Source organism: Talpa occidentalis, unplaced genomic scaffold (assembly GCF_014898055.3).
Source record: "Talpa occidentalis isolate TD23 unplaced genomic scaffold, MPIMG_talOcc4v2.1 talOcc4.3, whole genome shotgun sequence".
NCBI classification, from domain to species: domain Eukaryota; kingdom Metazoa; phylum Chordata; class Mammalia; order Eulipotyphla; family Talpidae; genus Talpa; species Talpa occidentalis.
This window is the reverse complement of record NW_023603184.1, coordinates 146195526-146211199: the sequence shown is the minus strand read 5'-3', so window position 1 is coordinate 146211199 and position 15674 is coordinate 146195526. Positions and strand designations below refer to the sequence as shown.

General features: G+C 50.6%; 1 protein-coding gene across 7 annotated transcripts in view; it reads right to left on the bottom strand.

Annotated features, from left to right (window-relative positions):
• Positions 1-3973: 3973 nt before the first annotated feature.
• LOC119256283 (nuclear body protein SP140-like protein) overlaps positions 3974-15674 on the bottom strand; it is a 37702-nt gene continuing 26001 nt past the window's right edge. For 6 of the 7 annotated variants that reach the window (XM_037524187.2, XM_037524188.2, XM_054700140.1 and 3 more), the window contains 8 exons: positions 13860-14002; positions 12755-12802; positions 9758-9802; positions 6776-6891; positions 6081-6189; positions 5706-5783; positions 5361-5504; positions 3974-4174 (listed from right to left, as the gene is read on the bottom strand). In XM_037524187.2, the coding sequence (XP_037380084.1) occupies positions 4064-4174; positions 5361-5504; positions 5706-5783; positions 6081-6189; positions 6776-6891; positions 9758-9802; positions 12755-12802; positions 13860-14002 (794 nt within the window). In that variant the 3' untranslated portion in view covers positions 3974-4063. The remainder of the gene's footprint in view (positions 4175-5360; positions 5505-5705; positions 5784-6080; positions 6190-6775; positions 6892-9757; positions 9803-12754; positions 12803-13859; positions 14003-15674) is intronic. The other variant, XM_054700144.1, reaches the window with a different exon arrangement.

Here is a 15674-nt window from a genome sequence, read left to right as displayed (position 1 = left end):
GCCCACACCCTACTCCAGGTGCCCGCCATCAGGCATGCATTCAGGACAAGGATCCATCATCTATCCTGATGGCGGGAGGGCAGAAAAGCCTGACATTTAGTTTACCCTACAGCGGGGTTTGGGCCGCCCCTCTCCCTGCCCGGGAACAGTTTGAATTCAGATGGGGGACAGAATACGCTTGGCCGATGACACACTTTACAGGGCCGAGCAGGTGTGTGTGTGTCCTACCCCTAAAGTCTTGTCCGCCTGTGCCCAGGTGGGTCAAGAGGTGGGGATCACACACCTGCAAGCGTGTGCTCGTAACACAGTTGACTGGCATGGGCTCTGTGGGCATTTGGTGGAAATGTTTCAGATGTAGGCACAGGGGTGAGGGGGAGCCCCCTCTTCCCGCTCAGTAGAAGCTCTGTGGGCAAAGGAGCTGTGGACTCCTGAGGATACAAAGATCGTCAGCAAGCAGAGGACCCTTAGGAGAAAATGTGGTGATTTCTGTAGGGAAGGGGGTGACGCCTTGGGAGGGGGGATGGGAAGACCCATGGGGCAGAGGAGGATGGGTTGGAGGTTGAGGGGCTTCAGGGAGTGGGGAAGAGAAGGGGAGCCTGGGGGACTGCAGGAAATCCCTCTGAGCCACTGAGGGGGGGGTCTGGGGTCGTCTGCGAATGGCCCAGAGATCACCCACAGTCCTGTGCACCCCACGGAGGAAGTAGGCGGGTCCAGGTTCACAGGCTGGGTCACCTCCAGAGCTGGCACCATCACCCATAGCCCTTCACTGGGAGCCCCGGGCTCACCTCAGGGCAGCTGGTGACGTCCTGTACCCCGTCACAGACCCCCGGTGTGGAACAAAGCAAGGCAGGAGCCTGAGGCTGCCACCCCATTTTTCATTTGGGGCCCTGGAGTCTCCACCATCTCGGGCTGGGCACCCCTTCCTCATGACCTGGCTCCAGCCGGGTCTGCTCCCCCCTCTAAAGGTTGTGCCTGGCGTTGCAGCCCCTCCCGCCCTCCGCGGGCTTTGAGGTCTGGTCCAGGAAATTGAAACTAGAAACTCCTTTGCCTGAGAGTCTCTGAGCTTCTCCAGATGAGCAGCGGAACAAGGCACCGGAATCGCCTACTGCCCACAGAGGGACCGACTGGAGGCTTGGGCTCTGAGAGGATTTGACATCTGGCAGCTCAGGAGCGCACAGGGCTCGGGTCGGAACGGAAAGATCTTGGTTAAACGTTGTGAGGAAGGCCCAGGACACCCGATGCTGTTTCCATCCCGAAGCCCTCACATGACCTTCCTGGACACAGACCCGCTCACGCCGGCCCCTGCTCACCCCGAGTTGCATTCCCCTGGGGCAGCCACCCTCAGCCATGCAGGCGTGTGGATCTGCCCCCACGCTGCATGTGTTAAATATCCACCAGCTGCAGAAATGGATGGCGTGGGAGGATGTTAAAGACCCGGGCTGCAAAGAAAATGTGCGTGTCTAGCAGAGGCTGCCCTTCCCCGCTGGGTGTGGAGTCCTCACTTTCCCCCACCGGGGCCCTCTCTACTGCCAGGCAGACCTGGAGCTCACGGGTATCAGCGTCACCACTCACCTGGATGAGCATCACTCAGGCACCCGGATGAGCACGCCCAGCTGCTGATTGATTGGCCTGTATGGGTCGAGCATGTTTAATGTTCTGGGAATCCGGGTGCTGTGGTGTTTCCTGAGTGAACCCCTACTGGCACTTCTGCTGTGGTTGGAGGACCTGGGACCGGGCAGTCTGTGTGGACTGGCCCCAGGGGAATCAACTAAGGCTGCAGGTCAACCCTCCCCTCTCCAAAAGCCGAGGTGTCAGCGGGGCTGGGCACACCAGAAGCAGGACGAGCGGAGGGGGCAGTGGGAGCAGCAAAGGCTGGAATGGACAGTGGATGAAGCCTTTGCAGAGCCCCCACGTCTAGTATTTCTGCAGACTCTGCCACGCCTGCACCCCGAGTCCTGGTGGCCTGGATGTCGTGGGTCTTAGGACAGCCAGGTGGCGCACGGGTAACGCGAGCACCTGCTGGCTGGTCCTGGCGCCCTCCCCCCAGCACAGGGGAGGAGCCCACTGGGCCGTGGGTCCCTTCTTTTGGGCTGTAGGTGGGTAATTCTCTCTGGTGGGACCTCAGGGTGACTCAGCAGGACCTTAGGGTGACTGAGCAGAACCGAAAGGGTGGGTAGGCACACGTCGTCTTCTGGAGCCTCCAAGACGGTGAGACAAGAGGGGCTGTTGACAGGAGCCTGTGCCCTGGGAAGAGGCCCAGTGACACCGTCCTGCGAGAGGGCACAGGGGACGCTGCCTCTAGTCTGTTTCCAGCGCTGCCAATGCGCACCCCAGCCCCGTTCTCGGAGGGCCCCAGCCGTGCTCACAGACACCAGCGAAGCCGGGACTGTGACCCGAGAACTCAGGTCAGCCTGGCACAGGCGACCTGGGGGCGTGGGAACGTGGTCCTGCCCGCCTCCCAGGGGCTCTGGCAGCACGCGGGAGAGGAAAATCCCAGTTGCAGTGGCATGTCGGACCAAGGGCCTTCAAGGCGGATGAAAACCGTCAGACCAGGGCACATGAGCAGAGGTGCCAGGGGCAGGTCCGAGGGCATCTGGTTAATGACACTGCCCCGCAGAAGCCGTCAGGCAGGGTCTGAGCCCACTGAACAGGCATTGCCGATTCTGCTGGAACCAGAGGAGGGGAGCGTGTCTCAGCAGGTGGCTCATGTGTCTGGGCCTCGGCTCCACTCCTGTGTCCTCCTAGTGCCGTGGCCTGGACACGGGCTCAGGCTGACGTTAGTGTTCCCCAGGCGTCAGCCAGAGGCCCGGTTAGGGCTTTAGCACAGAATGTGAGGTCCTCTCTGAGATTTTCTCCTTTCTGGGCGTCCCCCTTTGCTCCCCAGAGAGCCTGACGCCCCTGGACTATTTCACCTGACCAGAAAGGAAACAGGTAGAACTTCCTATCAAAATATTTGCCACCCCAGCAAGACCGTGTACTCAGAGCTGTGGGATGATTAACAGGAAGTGTCTTCTGCTGGCTGCTTCTAAGTTTCCATTTCCCTGCAGAGCTGGCTCACTTTTGTTGGTTTTCTGGTAAACTCGGGCAGTTGTTCTGAGAATTTCCCAGAAGTCAGCAGCTCACTGTGCAGGGTCCTCTCCTGCAGGTCAGAAACAGAACTCCCGGGCCTCTCTTGGCGCAAGGTGTTAAGTCGCAGCGCTACGGAACTATCCACAGCCACCGCAGCACGAGTTCGATCCCCGGCCAGGGAGCTGACCCACATGGCGCAGCAGACCTCTCTCCTGCCTCCCCCTCCGCTCCCCTCAGCAGCCTATTTCAATAGATCCGCCTGTTCTGCTCCCCACTCTGTCTCTGGTGAATCCTCTCACCCCCTGCACCTCTGGCCTGTACCCCAGCTCTTGTATGCATAAATAAAAAATTTTTAAAAAAGAAAAGAAAGAGAACTCCTGTGCTCATTCCGAAGCACCTAGCCAGCCCTGCCCACCCTCCCCAGGACCCTGCTCGAGACCCCAAGTCTCCTCAGTCTCCCAGCCCCTGTCACACCAGGAAGAGAGTCGCTGCTGTGCAGCACCAAACAGAAAGCAGCCCCCATGGAAGATGCACCAGCCGGGACTCCAGCACTGAGCCCTTCCCTGCCCAGAGACACTCGGCTCAGAGTTTCATAAACGGCTCAGAGTTTCATAAACAAAACAGCAGGGCAAGAAAGCTGCCTGGGGAAAGGCATGAATTATTCCGTTTTAGGTTGACCCTGGGGGTAAGAGCTGGCCCCAAGCCAAGGAGGTAGAACCTCCAGGAGACTGGGCTTCCCGGGCCCAAAGGCAGATCTCTGCAGGAGTCAGCAGCGCGCCCCTCACCGCTGCCTGGGAAGGACCATTTTTTTTTTTATTTTAATAATAAATTTTATTTTTATATTCCCCATACAATTGCAGCCCCCCCATTCTGACCCCAATCTCTCCCCTCCCACCCCCACCCCCTTAAAAGTGTCTCTGGTTCGTAGTTTTTTGTTGATTTTGAAGGACCATTCTGAGATCTGTCCAGAGATTTCTGAGGGCATCCAGGGCGGTCACTCCCCTGGGGGGCTGTCCTCAGTTGTTTCTTGAATAGCAAACACTTCCTTGAAATTCTTCTCAAATTCTGCCTCCAGTTTAAGTCCCCTTAGGCCAAAGTTAACGCTCTGAAAAAAAAAAAAAAAGTGGTCCTCATTGTTTGCCTCCCTGGGAGAAGGAGCAGGACCTTTGTCTTAAACCAGTTCTATCAGGTCACACTAAAACTCAGGCAGCTCAGGGAGCTTCCGTTTCCTCAGAGCATGCTTGTTTCTTCTCAACTAGACAGAAACCACAAGTGACCCCCACACTCGGGGACCCCTTTATTTGGTTTGGGTTATTCCCCTTAGTGAGTGCTAGAAAAGTAACCCACATTTTTAAACAGTTCAAAGACAAGAGTGGAGCTTCATGGGTCATTTCTGTCCCCTCTGGGGGTCCCTGTTAATTAGTGGCCTATTCACAGCAGGGATCTGGAAGTGGGGGATTCCCAGCAGTCTGGTTGAGGGGAGCTGGTGGAGGGAAGAAGCACCAGGTTACTTCAGGAGACAATTCTCTCCTTAGGAGGTGGAGCAGGTGGATCTCGACTGTCCCGTGGGTGCCTTTGTGGAGGGCAATGAGCTGTCAGGGTGTAACAGGGTGGTCTCTGGGGAAAAGGGAGGTTCCAGGTTCCCTGCCCCACCTGAGGAGGGAGGGACAGAGCAGGGCGAGGGGAAGCCGGAGAGGGGACTGGAGAAGGAAAAAGGGAGCAGATGGAAGCCAGGAGCCCCCAGCAGGCAGGCGGAGCACAGAGACATGCACAACACTGGGCTTGCTGCTCAGCCTGGGACTTAGACCCGGGCCTTGGGGGACAGGGAAGGAGAGACTTGCCACAGACGGGGGTGAGACACCGGTAGGGAAGTGAACAGTGGCAGCTTTTATCTTGATTTTGATTTTGCTCTTTTCCTTCCAGAGCCTTCTGGCCATTTCTTCCCTCTTCCGATGGGTCCCCACCAGCAGATGCTTCAGGTTTTTGGGTTCAGTGGGCCTGCTCTGGGCCTACCCTGTGTGGGCATTTACCCATGCGGGGATGGGTACCTTTGGGTACTTGATTTAAACATGTTATTCTCTTTCTTGTCCTTGTTGCACACTAATTGTAGTAAATCTCCCTTCCATTAAAGGTCTTATGCACTAGAAAAGACAAACTTATGTTTTGTCTTGATGTGGTAGATGGAAGAACTTATTTAGGGAAGGGAATTTTGGGGGTTCTGGGGTGCCCCTCACCATGCCCAGTAACAAGGGGTGGGAAGAGAAAGTGCTGGAAGCAGTGGCAGTACAGACCTTGTAAGATACTTTGTGGTTTTGGAAAATGAGGCGCATGTCCCGCACAAACTCCTGCACTCGGGAGTATCCCTGCTTATTTAGCTTCTTCTTGATTTTGTCCAACCACATGGGTTCCTTCAGTTTTTGAGAAACTTCCTTAATCTGGTGAGAAAAATAGATCAATGCGACAGTTACGAACACACTCTGCTTCTGCAAATTCTCACAAAACCCAGCAGAAATGCAACAAGGTCAAGGTAACAGCAGCTCCTGCTCTTAGCCCTTGGACGGGGATCAGAGTCCCCAGGGCCCAGGTCAGGGTCAGGTGACCTCTGCCGCCTGTTGTCATGGCTTCTTGTTACTTACATAATAATAATGTGGAATCCTCTTAAAAAAGGAGCTTTCGGAATGGCCATAGACCTTCATGAGGAGCAAGGCACATTTCTGCAGGAGAAGGGGACTGTGAATGGAGAGCAACTTGGAGAGAATGAGCCCTTATGCATGTCCGGGCAGAGGCATGCCCACCAGTCTTCCAGAAGTTTCCCCAAACATGTATTGGTCTAGGAAGCAGACTTGGAATGGCTGAGCTGTTTTCAAGCAAACAAGTCTCGGTGTGTTCAGCCTCCTGGAGGCCTGGCTCCAAGAGTAGGCTCCCTTGGGTGCCCTCCCCCTCGTCCTTGGCCCCTGTGCCTGCTCCTGGGTGAGGGGCAAAGGGAGGTTGGGGGTTCCCAATGCTCTCACCAACTGCTCCTCGGGCTGCATCGGCCTTGCCAGGACCTCGGCCTCCCCCCGACGCGGCTGGCTTCCCGAGGACTCATTCACCTCGCAGAAGGTGCAGCTCCACGGGTCCCTGTGGGTGGGCACAGGTGGGCAGGGGAGCAGCTGTGGAAAGAGCCCCTGCTCCTGTGGCCGTAGCTGTCCTCCGTGAGCATGGCTGGAGGGGACACCTCCCGTCTCCAAGCTCCGTTGTGGGGCCTGAGACAGTGGCCTCCTCCCAGCCAGGGTGGCGGGGGTGGGCAGAACGTGGAGGGACGCCTTTGCTTCCCCATCTGAGCTGCAGGGAGCCCAGGATCTCTGTCCCCCAGGCCTGCATGTCAGAAACGGGCTGTGTCCCGGAGGGGCCCAGGCGCCATCGGAGCGGGGAGAGCAGGCCAGGTTCCCTGCCCCGTCTAGCGCAGCACCGGACGCAAACAACTGTCGTCTCCATTTCTGTGAACGGGAGTCCATGCTGGAAGCTTCTAGGTTGGGACAGCGGCCGTCTGGAGACCAGCGATTCCAGCAGCAGAGGAGAGGAAAGAACCGCCCTCCCGGCACAGCAGCTGACATGGTTCTCCGGGGACCACCCTCGGGCCTCGGAGCTCCCGCTCTCTCCCATGCCCATGCCAACTCTGCAGGGGGGACCGGCCCTCACGGGGTGGGCACCGTGTCTCACAAACCTCTCCGTGTCCTCAAGGGGGATGTGACAGTCTTTGTGAAAGGACCTGGGACAAGTGTCGCAGCACAGCAGCAGCCCTCTGGCCCCGCACACCTCGCACGTGTTAGAGTTTTCTGGCTGGAAGGTAAAACAGTGCCCGGAGGCCCAGTGAGCTCACAGCTGGCAGCTCGAGGGGTGGTGCCCGCCTGGGTGGGCCTGCATGGACTCTCAGCCCCCAGAGCCAGGGAAGGATGGCAGGGAGCAGGGATTTCAGGAGAGGACATCCTGGTCTGCGGTGAATTCAGGAGGGAGGCTCCGTGTGTCGGGCCTGACAGATTCAGACGGAAAAGCTGCCCCATGAAACCAGAGATTCTATCCCAGAAAGACTGGCGACAAAACAAGACAATTTCATCGGAATCTGAACCATTGTATTAACCTTGCAGATCAAACCAGGTCCTGCAATAAAGTATTAAATTTATGTGCCCAGAGCAGCATGACTAAACTGACTCACAGAAGGGGGATATATTGAAAATTAAATAAGAAGGGATATATTTGTATGTGTGCAAAGTAATAAGTCACACAAATCAACAGTTACTTTGCATCATGTTCTGGGTTTCTGGGTGAAAATATTTGTGTTGGATGAATTGGGTTCTGGGGATTTCTTTTGTGTGCAAATGGCCGCATATTGGAAACGTTAGCCCAAAGGGATGTCTTGCCAGGTGCTCCCACTGAAAGTTAGGGGATCTGCAAGCACAACCTCTGAGGCTGCTCTGGCACGCAAGCATAGCTCATTTTTCCTCTCAGGGCAGGCTCCCATAGCTCACCATCATTCTCCAGAAAGAGTGACCCTCGTCCCCAGGAGAATAAGGACAACCAAAGTAACCAAAGTTTAAGAATCTTGAATCCATATCTTTTTAACATTTATGTCTCCAGCTCTTAGTTTCTCAGCCCAGCTGCACATAGAATGATCCAGAGAAGAGTGTAAATTAAGAGTTCCTGGTCCCAGGGGCAGTGATTCTGACCAAGTTGGTGTGGGGCGGATGGGCTTGGGTATTGTTCTGAAGCCATACAATAAGTTACTTTGAGTATCAGAGTCATCTGGGACTTTCCCCACAATCTTAATGCCTAAATCAGCTCAGGAGAATTAAATGAGAATTTCCCCTTGGGTGGGTGGCAGGCAATGCAGCCTTTCAGAGGTCTTCAGGGGATCCCAATGTGCAGAGTAAGCTGAGATCTAATCTTGGCAGAATCTGAGTGTCAAGGTATGTTCTGAGTCAATGTTGAGTTGACTTGTGGTATCCGTCCCAGGGGGGATGATTTACACAGATGAGGGTGCTCTTGTTGGAACAGTTGCCACCCTCCCGTGGGCAGTTGGACCTGATCCTTCGTGTCTTCATGCACCCAAACAAGCCTCACAAACACTGGACTCCAGAGCTGTCCAGAAGATTGAAGCTTCCTCAGTTGGCTGAGGGTCAACATCACTGTGGATACAATCGAAACGTTTTGGGAGGATTGTTTGGGACGTAAAGTGTGTATAAAACTATTTGTCCCTTTTCTCTTGGATGTCAGGTGTCATTATGACTGCATGATGTCCCATGTGAGTGCTGCCCCCTGGAGTTGTGGAGAGAAATCTGTTAAAAAGATAGGATTCAAGATTCTTAAACTTTGGTTACTTTGGTTGCTTTAATGTCAATCTTGTTGCAGTGAAAGAAAGCCATTATGATTTAGCTCTGAGAGTGAAGTCGCCCATAATTTTGGCAGATTTAAAGCAGGAAGCCATATTTAAACTGAGTGAAAATGCCCTGTGATTGCCATTAGTGATGGTTTCAGCCCCCTGAAGGCCCTGGGGATTGGGTACAGGGTTCTATAAGGGACCCACTGGCCTGGCGCATGTCTCTCTGCAGGACTCACGACAGGACCCACCCTTGAACACAGCAGCTCAATCTGGCCTATTCCTTCTGACTCATATATGTATTTTTTTAAGATTTGTTTTCTATTTATTCATGCATGCAAGAACTGGGGTGCAGGCCAGAGGTGTAGGGGTTGGTGAGAGGATTCACCAGTGACAAAGTGGGGAGCAGAACAGGCAGATCTACTGAAATATGCTGCTGAGGGGAGCAGCAGGCAAGACAGGAGAGGTCTGCTGCGCCTTGTGGGTCAGCTCCCTGGCCTGGGATTGAACTCGTGTTGCAGTGGCTGGCAATATCTCGATAGTGCTGAGACTTAAGCCCTTGCACCACCAGTGAGGTCCCAACCATCTGGCTGATGTTTAAAACATCCTTAGCTCTGCCTGCACCTGGAGTGAATGCCTGGGCTTTCCTTCTACCACCTTCTTTAAAATGCAGCCACCCTTCAACCTTGCTTCTCACCGCTCATCTGCAGACCAGCTGTGGCCATGATCACATCAACCTCAATTTTAGAGGCCACAGTGGTCTAGAACTCGGCCTCGCACACCCGTTTTCCAGGGGAAATGAGAAAATGGGAGTCGCCACTGGACAAATGGAAAGGAGCTTTTGCCCTGAGACACACCCCAGTACCATCTACCTGGCGAGGGTTATGTGTCTGTGGCTCTCTGCTCATCTCTGCTAATCTACTGAGTGTGAGCCTCAGGGGAACATATCAGACATAGACGATGCACCAAGGGGAAAGGCCTGGGTTGTCTGGGGTTCCAGGTGGGGGTTAAAACTTATATAAGGATCAGGCCTCCCCGGTGGCGCAGCGGTTGAGTGCTGGATTGCAAAGCTGCCCGCAGCCTCTGCAGCGCCAGTTCGATCCCCAGCTGCTCCCCGGCCACCGGAGGAGGGTCCCACATGGCGCGCAGACCTCTCCTGCCGCCCGCTGCTCCCCTCAGCAGTGTACTTCGGTCCTTCTGCCTGCTCTGCTCCCCGCTCTGGCTCTGGTGAATTCTCTCACCCTCCCGCGCTTCTGACTGTACCCAGTGCTCGTATAAATAAATAAATAAATGAATGAATAAATAAATCTTTAAAAAAAAAAAACAACTTACATAAGGATCAACTGAGGGATAACCGAAAGAATTCTGTGTTTTCCCCTGAAAAGAGAGAAAGATTAAGTGACAATATTGAATGGGAGCTTGAATTAACCACTTATTAAACTGCTGCCTGTTAAAGGATTCTAGTCACAGTCTACTCAGTCTACTCAGGGTTTCAGTTGTTTGTATGGCCTATATTTGGGCTAGAAGTCTTCCAAGTGCCAGGCGCCACCTCATGGCCCCGTGAACTTCCTTCTCTGGCTTTCAGACCCAAGACAGACCTTTGCATGGTCATGTAGGAGTCTGGCCCTGTTTTCAATGATGGAATTAGAGAAAATGTCCTCCGAGGGGCATTCAGGCATTTTCTCTACACCAGAGTGCCTTGTCCCATGGGAGGAGGTGCCACGAGTGTGTCGGCTCAGGACGCATCACCAGCAGCCCCAGTGCAAAAAGCCCCAAAGATTAAACTGCATCCCAGGTTCCCAGTGCTATAATTCTTCCAGGAGGCCACCCTCATCTCCCCTCCATCCAAATCCCAAGATGTCAGCTGGCTGACTATTCAGAGGTCACTGACTGCCACCTACTAGGTTTATGTTGCTTTTGCTTATCCAGTAGGACCACCTGGCCTCCTTCCCTCCTGGGATCTAGGCACCTGAGCTTACATGTACAGTCAGGACAGAGAGGTGATAGACATGTGTGACCCATGGGAGAATGACCTTAGCAGTGGCCATATCACTGCCCACCTCTCTACAAGGCCTAGAGGCCCGTTCCCATCACCCCCATGAGTTATTCTTCTACGTTAGACAGTGAAGTTGAAACAATCCTTAAGGTCAAGGATATTATTTCAATCTTCTTCAATGTCCATTGAGGATTAGTCCCTGAGGGACCCAGGCCTAAATCAGCCCATTGAGAACAGGCCACATTTCTTGCCTCTTTAAATAAGCACAAAACACAAAGATTGTGCTTGATTATTATTTAGTGACTGAATAAACAAGTATTGTTTTGCTTAGGAAAAGTGATTGTTTGCTATCTCTAAGCAAATATTACCAAACAATCAAACAATAAACGGTTGTTCCAGAGGAGTGTACTGATCATTTTAGAACATGGCAGCTGTCACTGGGACATGTGCATGGCCCTTGTCAGGAGACAGGAAACTGTTGTGGTTACCAGAGTGCAATGAAGTTTCTGGAGACCATTGGGCTCTGTCAAAACTCGAGATGCTCTGGGAGGCACAGAGGGCCCCTGGGGTAGTAATAAATCCTGGGACCTCTTTGGGAGGCTGTTCTCCTCATGGGAGACTTAAGATGTCTCTCGGCCGACTCAGGAGAAGGCAGAGGCAATAGCAGCTTGTTGCAAACAATGTTGTGCTCATGACTCAGGGTAGATATTGTACATAGGAAGCTGCCAGTTCACGTGGGTGATCTAGACTGAGGGGGTATTGATGCCTGGAGAATGGCCCCGAAGCTGGTTGTTAACAAACTCACTAACAAGGGCAAACAAGCGTTTCCCTTTGGGTAATGCTGGGGATGAAACGTCCCAGAACTGATAGCTCAAACCATCCACAACATCAGGTCATTTAAAGGCCTGGACCTCAAATTGCTGTTGGAAGGTGAAGTCCTATTGGCCAACTAAGTGTGACTGAGCTGAGAGCTCTGTGAATGTCTCAACACCTATTTCTATCTGTGGTATTTAAGAATTGCATTTCTTCCCCACCATTCTTCCTCAAATGCTCATCCATGTCTAGCGTGAAAATTAATAAAGGAACATCCACTAAAACTGAAGTTGGGAAGGCCTGTAAAGGGAACTCACATATCACTACTTGACATTGTCATGCACGTTTCATTCTTGCATGCCCCAAAGGGAAGAAGCAAACCCTTACACTTCCCAACAGGAAGAAGTCACTTTAGTATCCCAAAGGGAGAGTCATCCTGAACAGCAATACCTCCACCAATAAGAAGTGCTGTCACTCGTCACCAAGTAGCTACCACCCCCACCCCATTCCCCTGCTTTCCCCAATAACAGCAGGGTTCCCACCTTTGAGTATCTGGATTTGCTTATAGTTCACTATTGCAATTATGTGCATTTTCCAAATTTCAGTTCACCTGCTTTTCTCAAATGTACCCATTTTCTTGGTAAAATAACTGGTTATTTATCTTGTACATCCAAACCAGTCTTGGAGAACCATCAGCTTGTCCTGAATCTACTCTGCCCCTTACAAGCTTGACTGCCCTCTCCATAACTCTTCCATAAAAGGAGAAATCACCTTCACAATGATAAGGGAGGTCTGCACAGCCTCCCTGGTGGTGCCAAAGGGGTGGCATCAAAGTGAACAGAACTATATTCTAGGGTAGCCCCTCCTGTGCAATATGTCAATCGCCCAGAAGTTTTCTCAACAGCACCATCCTCGTGAAGGGGAGATAAATGCGCCTTGAAAATAATTTTTCATGCCTGTGTGTACATTTTGTTAGAAGGTATAAGGAAATGTAAAGGCTCCAAAAAGAAGTTGGCTTTTGTTTGCCACCCACATGGAGTGGTATATGGCTTCAGTCCCCCAGCCTAGCCATCTAGTGAAGGTGAGCAAAATTTTGCTCCCTCTGATTTAAATCAATGTAGAAAATAGTATGAAAGGAAAAAAAAAAACCTGTAAGTTGAAGATGACCCTATCATTTTTTAGGAAATGTTTTCCTGTATACCATACCCAAACACGTTTGCTTTTCCAACTTGGACACGCTTACTACTTTTGCATCAATAGCTAAAACTCATCCCTGAGTTCTATTTGGATGACTCCTTATCATCTGCATCTCAAATGGTTTACCATTCAAAGAAGACCTTGCCTATACAACATGACTGTTCATAGTAGCTATTTTGAAGGTACATGGGAAAAAAAAACAAACAGGTAGGATGGATGGATGAAGCTTAACTTACTTACCTACATGGGGACCATGAAATAACACATTGAACATGTCAAACCAGTTAATGAGAAGAGCTTGTAGAAAGTTATATAATAATCACCTTTCTTCTCCTGTTATAGTTTCTTGGAGGTTTATCTAGAAATCCATCCTGAGAGAAAAAAAGATCCAAGTACATGGTTAGCCTGTGCTTTTGTTTCGTGAGTCTGGCATTTTGAAACTCTTCCCAAATATTTCTACCTGAATGTCCCACTATCAACTCAAACTCAAAGTGAGAAACCATCTCTCTCTCTCATACACTTGTAATTCTGGAATTCAATCAATTGAAGCTTGTATCTGTAGCGTCTCCTTTCTCTTGTGCTTTTCCCCTAAGATTAAGAGGACTTTCTTCACGATGTCTTGGACACATCACACCTCCTTTCCATTTTCACCAATGCCACCCTAGCTTGTGTCCTTACACCAGGGCAATTCCATCAGTCCTAAACCTACTGGATGTCAGGCACTCTGCTCAGTCATGGCACACAAAGATAGACAACCCTCAGAGGGGTCTAGAGAGAAAAAGAAAATGCATGGAAGGATAAATAATCAATGGCATAAGAAGAGTCTTAATAGAGGACTCTGGAAGCCCAGGTGAGGGGTGGCCAGGGCCAGGTCAGCCAGGGAATATTCAGAGAGAGAGTTGACATTTGAGCTGAGCACTGTAGGCTGAATATGGGTTTCTTGGGTTGAAAGACATTGATGGCATCAAGGCCCCCTGGCTCTCCAAGAGAGTGTCTATGAGTTTAAACTCATTAGCTTGACCTTACACCCTTGCAAAAAACCCCCACAGGTGGATCACACACAGTCTGTCTGCCTTAACTTTGACTGTGGTTCTGATTTTCATGTCATGCTTTCCATGGATTGTCTTCTTCCCATGTGCATCACTGTCGATGCCTCTTTCAGTGCACGAAGCTGTCTGTGTTTATCGTCAGAATGAACTCTCCCTCCCTCCACCCCTGCATTTCTTCTGACAGAGCGCCTTTTACTACATTTATGTGCTGCACTGTACTGAGGTTATGAATGTGGGCCACTTTTCCCCCAGGTGTAAGGCTAAACTCAGAGGCATCAGGGCTTAAACTATAACTCAGCAAATACTCAGGGAGCAAATGGTGACCACACCGTGGAGTATATCAAGGAAAGTCACATTTCCTGCCCCATCACCGCCATACCTCTATCAGCATTTGCAGGGGTATCCCACCACAGCGCAAACTCTTCTTCCAATTCTTTGATCTTTCAAGGCCTCCTTTGACTTCAAATGCCCTGGGGGTGAGCCAATTTCCATCCTCACATTGTATACACCGTACAGAGGTTCCTGCAAGATGAGCATACATTGGTTTTGAGCTCTCTTTGTTCTCAGAATGCAGAAGGTGGTCTCCACCCCAATGGACATGGATACACCCATTAGGGCTCAAGATCAACAATGGGAGGGGGGTGACCAATTTCAGAATCCTCAAGCCCAGCCTCTAAGTGCCCTCACAGGAGACTTCCTACTTTCTGTGCATATTTCTTTCAAGTTTGTACAACAAAAATTGATAATTACCATCAAAATCTACCTTCTAAAAGGTTTCCAAATCACCTACAAAGAAAAAGGAAGTGATTCTGAAGAGTGGGAGGATTTCAATGTGATATTGAATTCTGGGGCTTGAGAATAGGACAGAGTTTCCAGTTAACTGTGGTGACAAGTGGCAGCAGAAGCTCAGGTTGCTCAGGGATGGCAGTTTCGGAGGTGGAGGGCGGGGGGTGGGGGGGGCGTGTGCTGCTCAGAATGGCACCCCAACCACATCCACCACATGACTCATTGAATGGCTCTATTGAATAGAGACTTCTCCACCCCTGAATCCTGTTATCTGGTAGAAATTTTCAGTTATGTGTAAAAGAGTCTAGTGGTAAACATCATTAATCGTTAGAGAAAATCAAGTCAAAACCACAGTGATAAACTATTTCCTATTCACTAGGCGAACCATAATAAAAAAAGAGAATAACCAGAGTTGGAAAGGAAGTAGAGAAATTGGAGCCCTCATATGTTGCTGATGGGACTATAAGCTGGTACAGCCACTGTGGAAAACATTTTGGTGTTTCCTTAACAACTTAAACAGAGAATTAGGACATTTTCTGTTTCACCCTGGCAATATACCCCAAAGAATTGAAAATAGATGCTCATACATAAGCTTTCACGTAGATGTTCACAACAGCATTATTCACAATAGTTAAAAGAATGGAAGCAACCCAAGCTGAGAAGTGGAGAAAAAAGATGGGGTATATCCATACCATTAACACTGTATTATTTGAATTAAAAGAGGCAAAATACAGCAGTACAGGGATGACCCTGGATAACATCATGCTAAGTAAAAGAACCAATCACAAAAGGCATATATTAGAGATTTCTTTTGTATGAATATCTAGAAGGGAATATTTATAGGGCAGAAATTAGATCTGTGACTGATTAGCACTGGGCGGTGGGGTAAGGTGGAGGGTTTTTGACTGCTAATAAACCTAGGGCTTCCTTTGGGAGGGAGTATTCTAAATCCATAAGGTGGTGATGACTGTATAATCCTGTGACTATACAAACAAAACTCAACATTGAACTTTACACTCTTAGTGCTGAAGAGCATGACATGTGAGTTTTATCTCAGTAAAGCTGTTCAATTCTTTATCTGACTTATGTAAAGTAATTCCTCATAGTTATACCATGAAGCGGGGTTTTATTATTCTCTTTTTGGATGAGAAATTTCAGCCTCAGGGAGGTTCCCTTCTCTACTCAAATGAATCTGTCACTCTTGGCATCGTTGAGGCGGGGAATTGGGTTTTCTGTTCTAAATTCTGGGCTCTTCTTATGGCGTTGGTGTCCTGTCCTTAGCATGATGAACCAGAAGGGATAGGGGTTATAAAGGTGGAGGTTGAAGTCCCTCCCTTTTCTCATTCACATGTCTCTGGTTCGTTGGGCAATCCCATGGACACATCTGTGTGGGAGTGAGCACCTACTG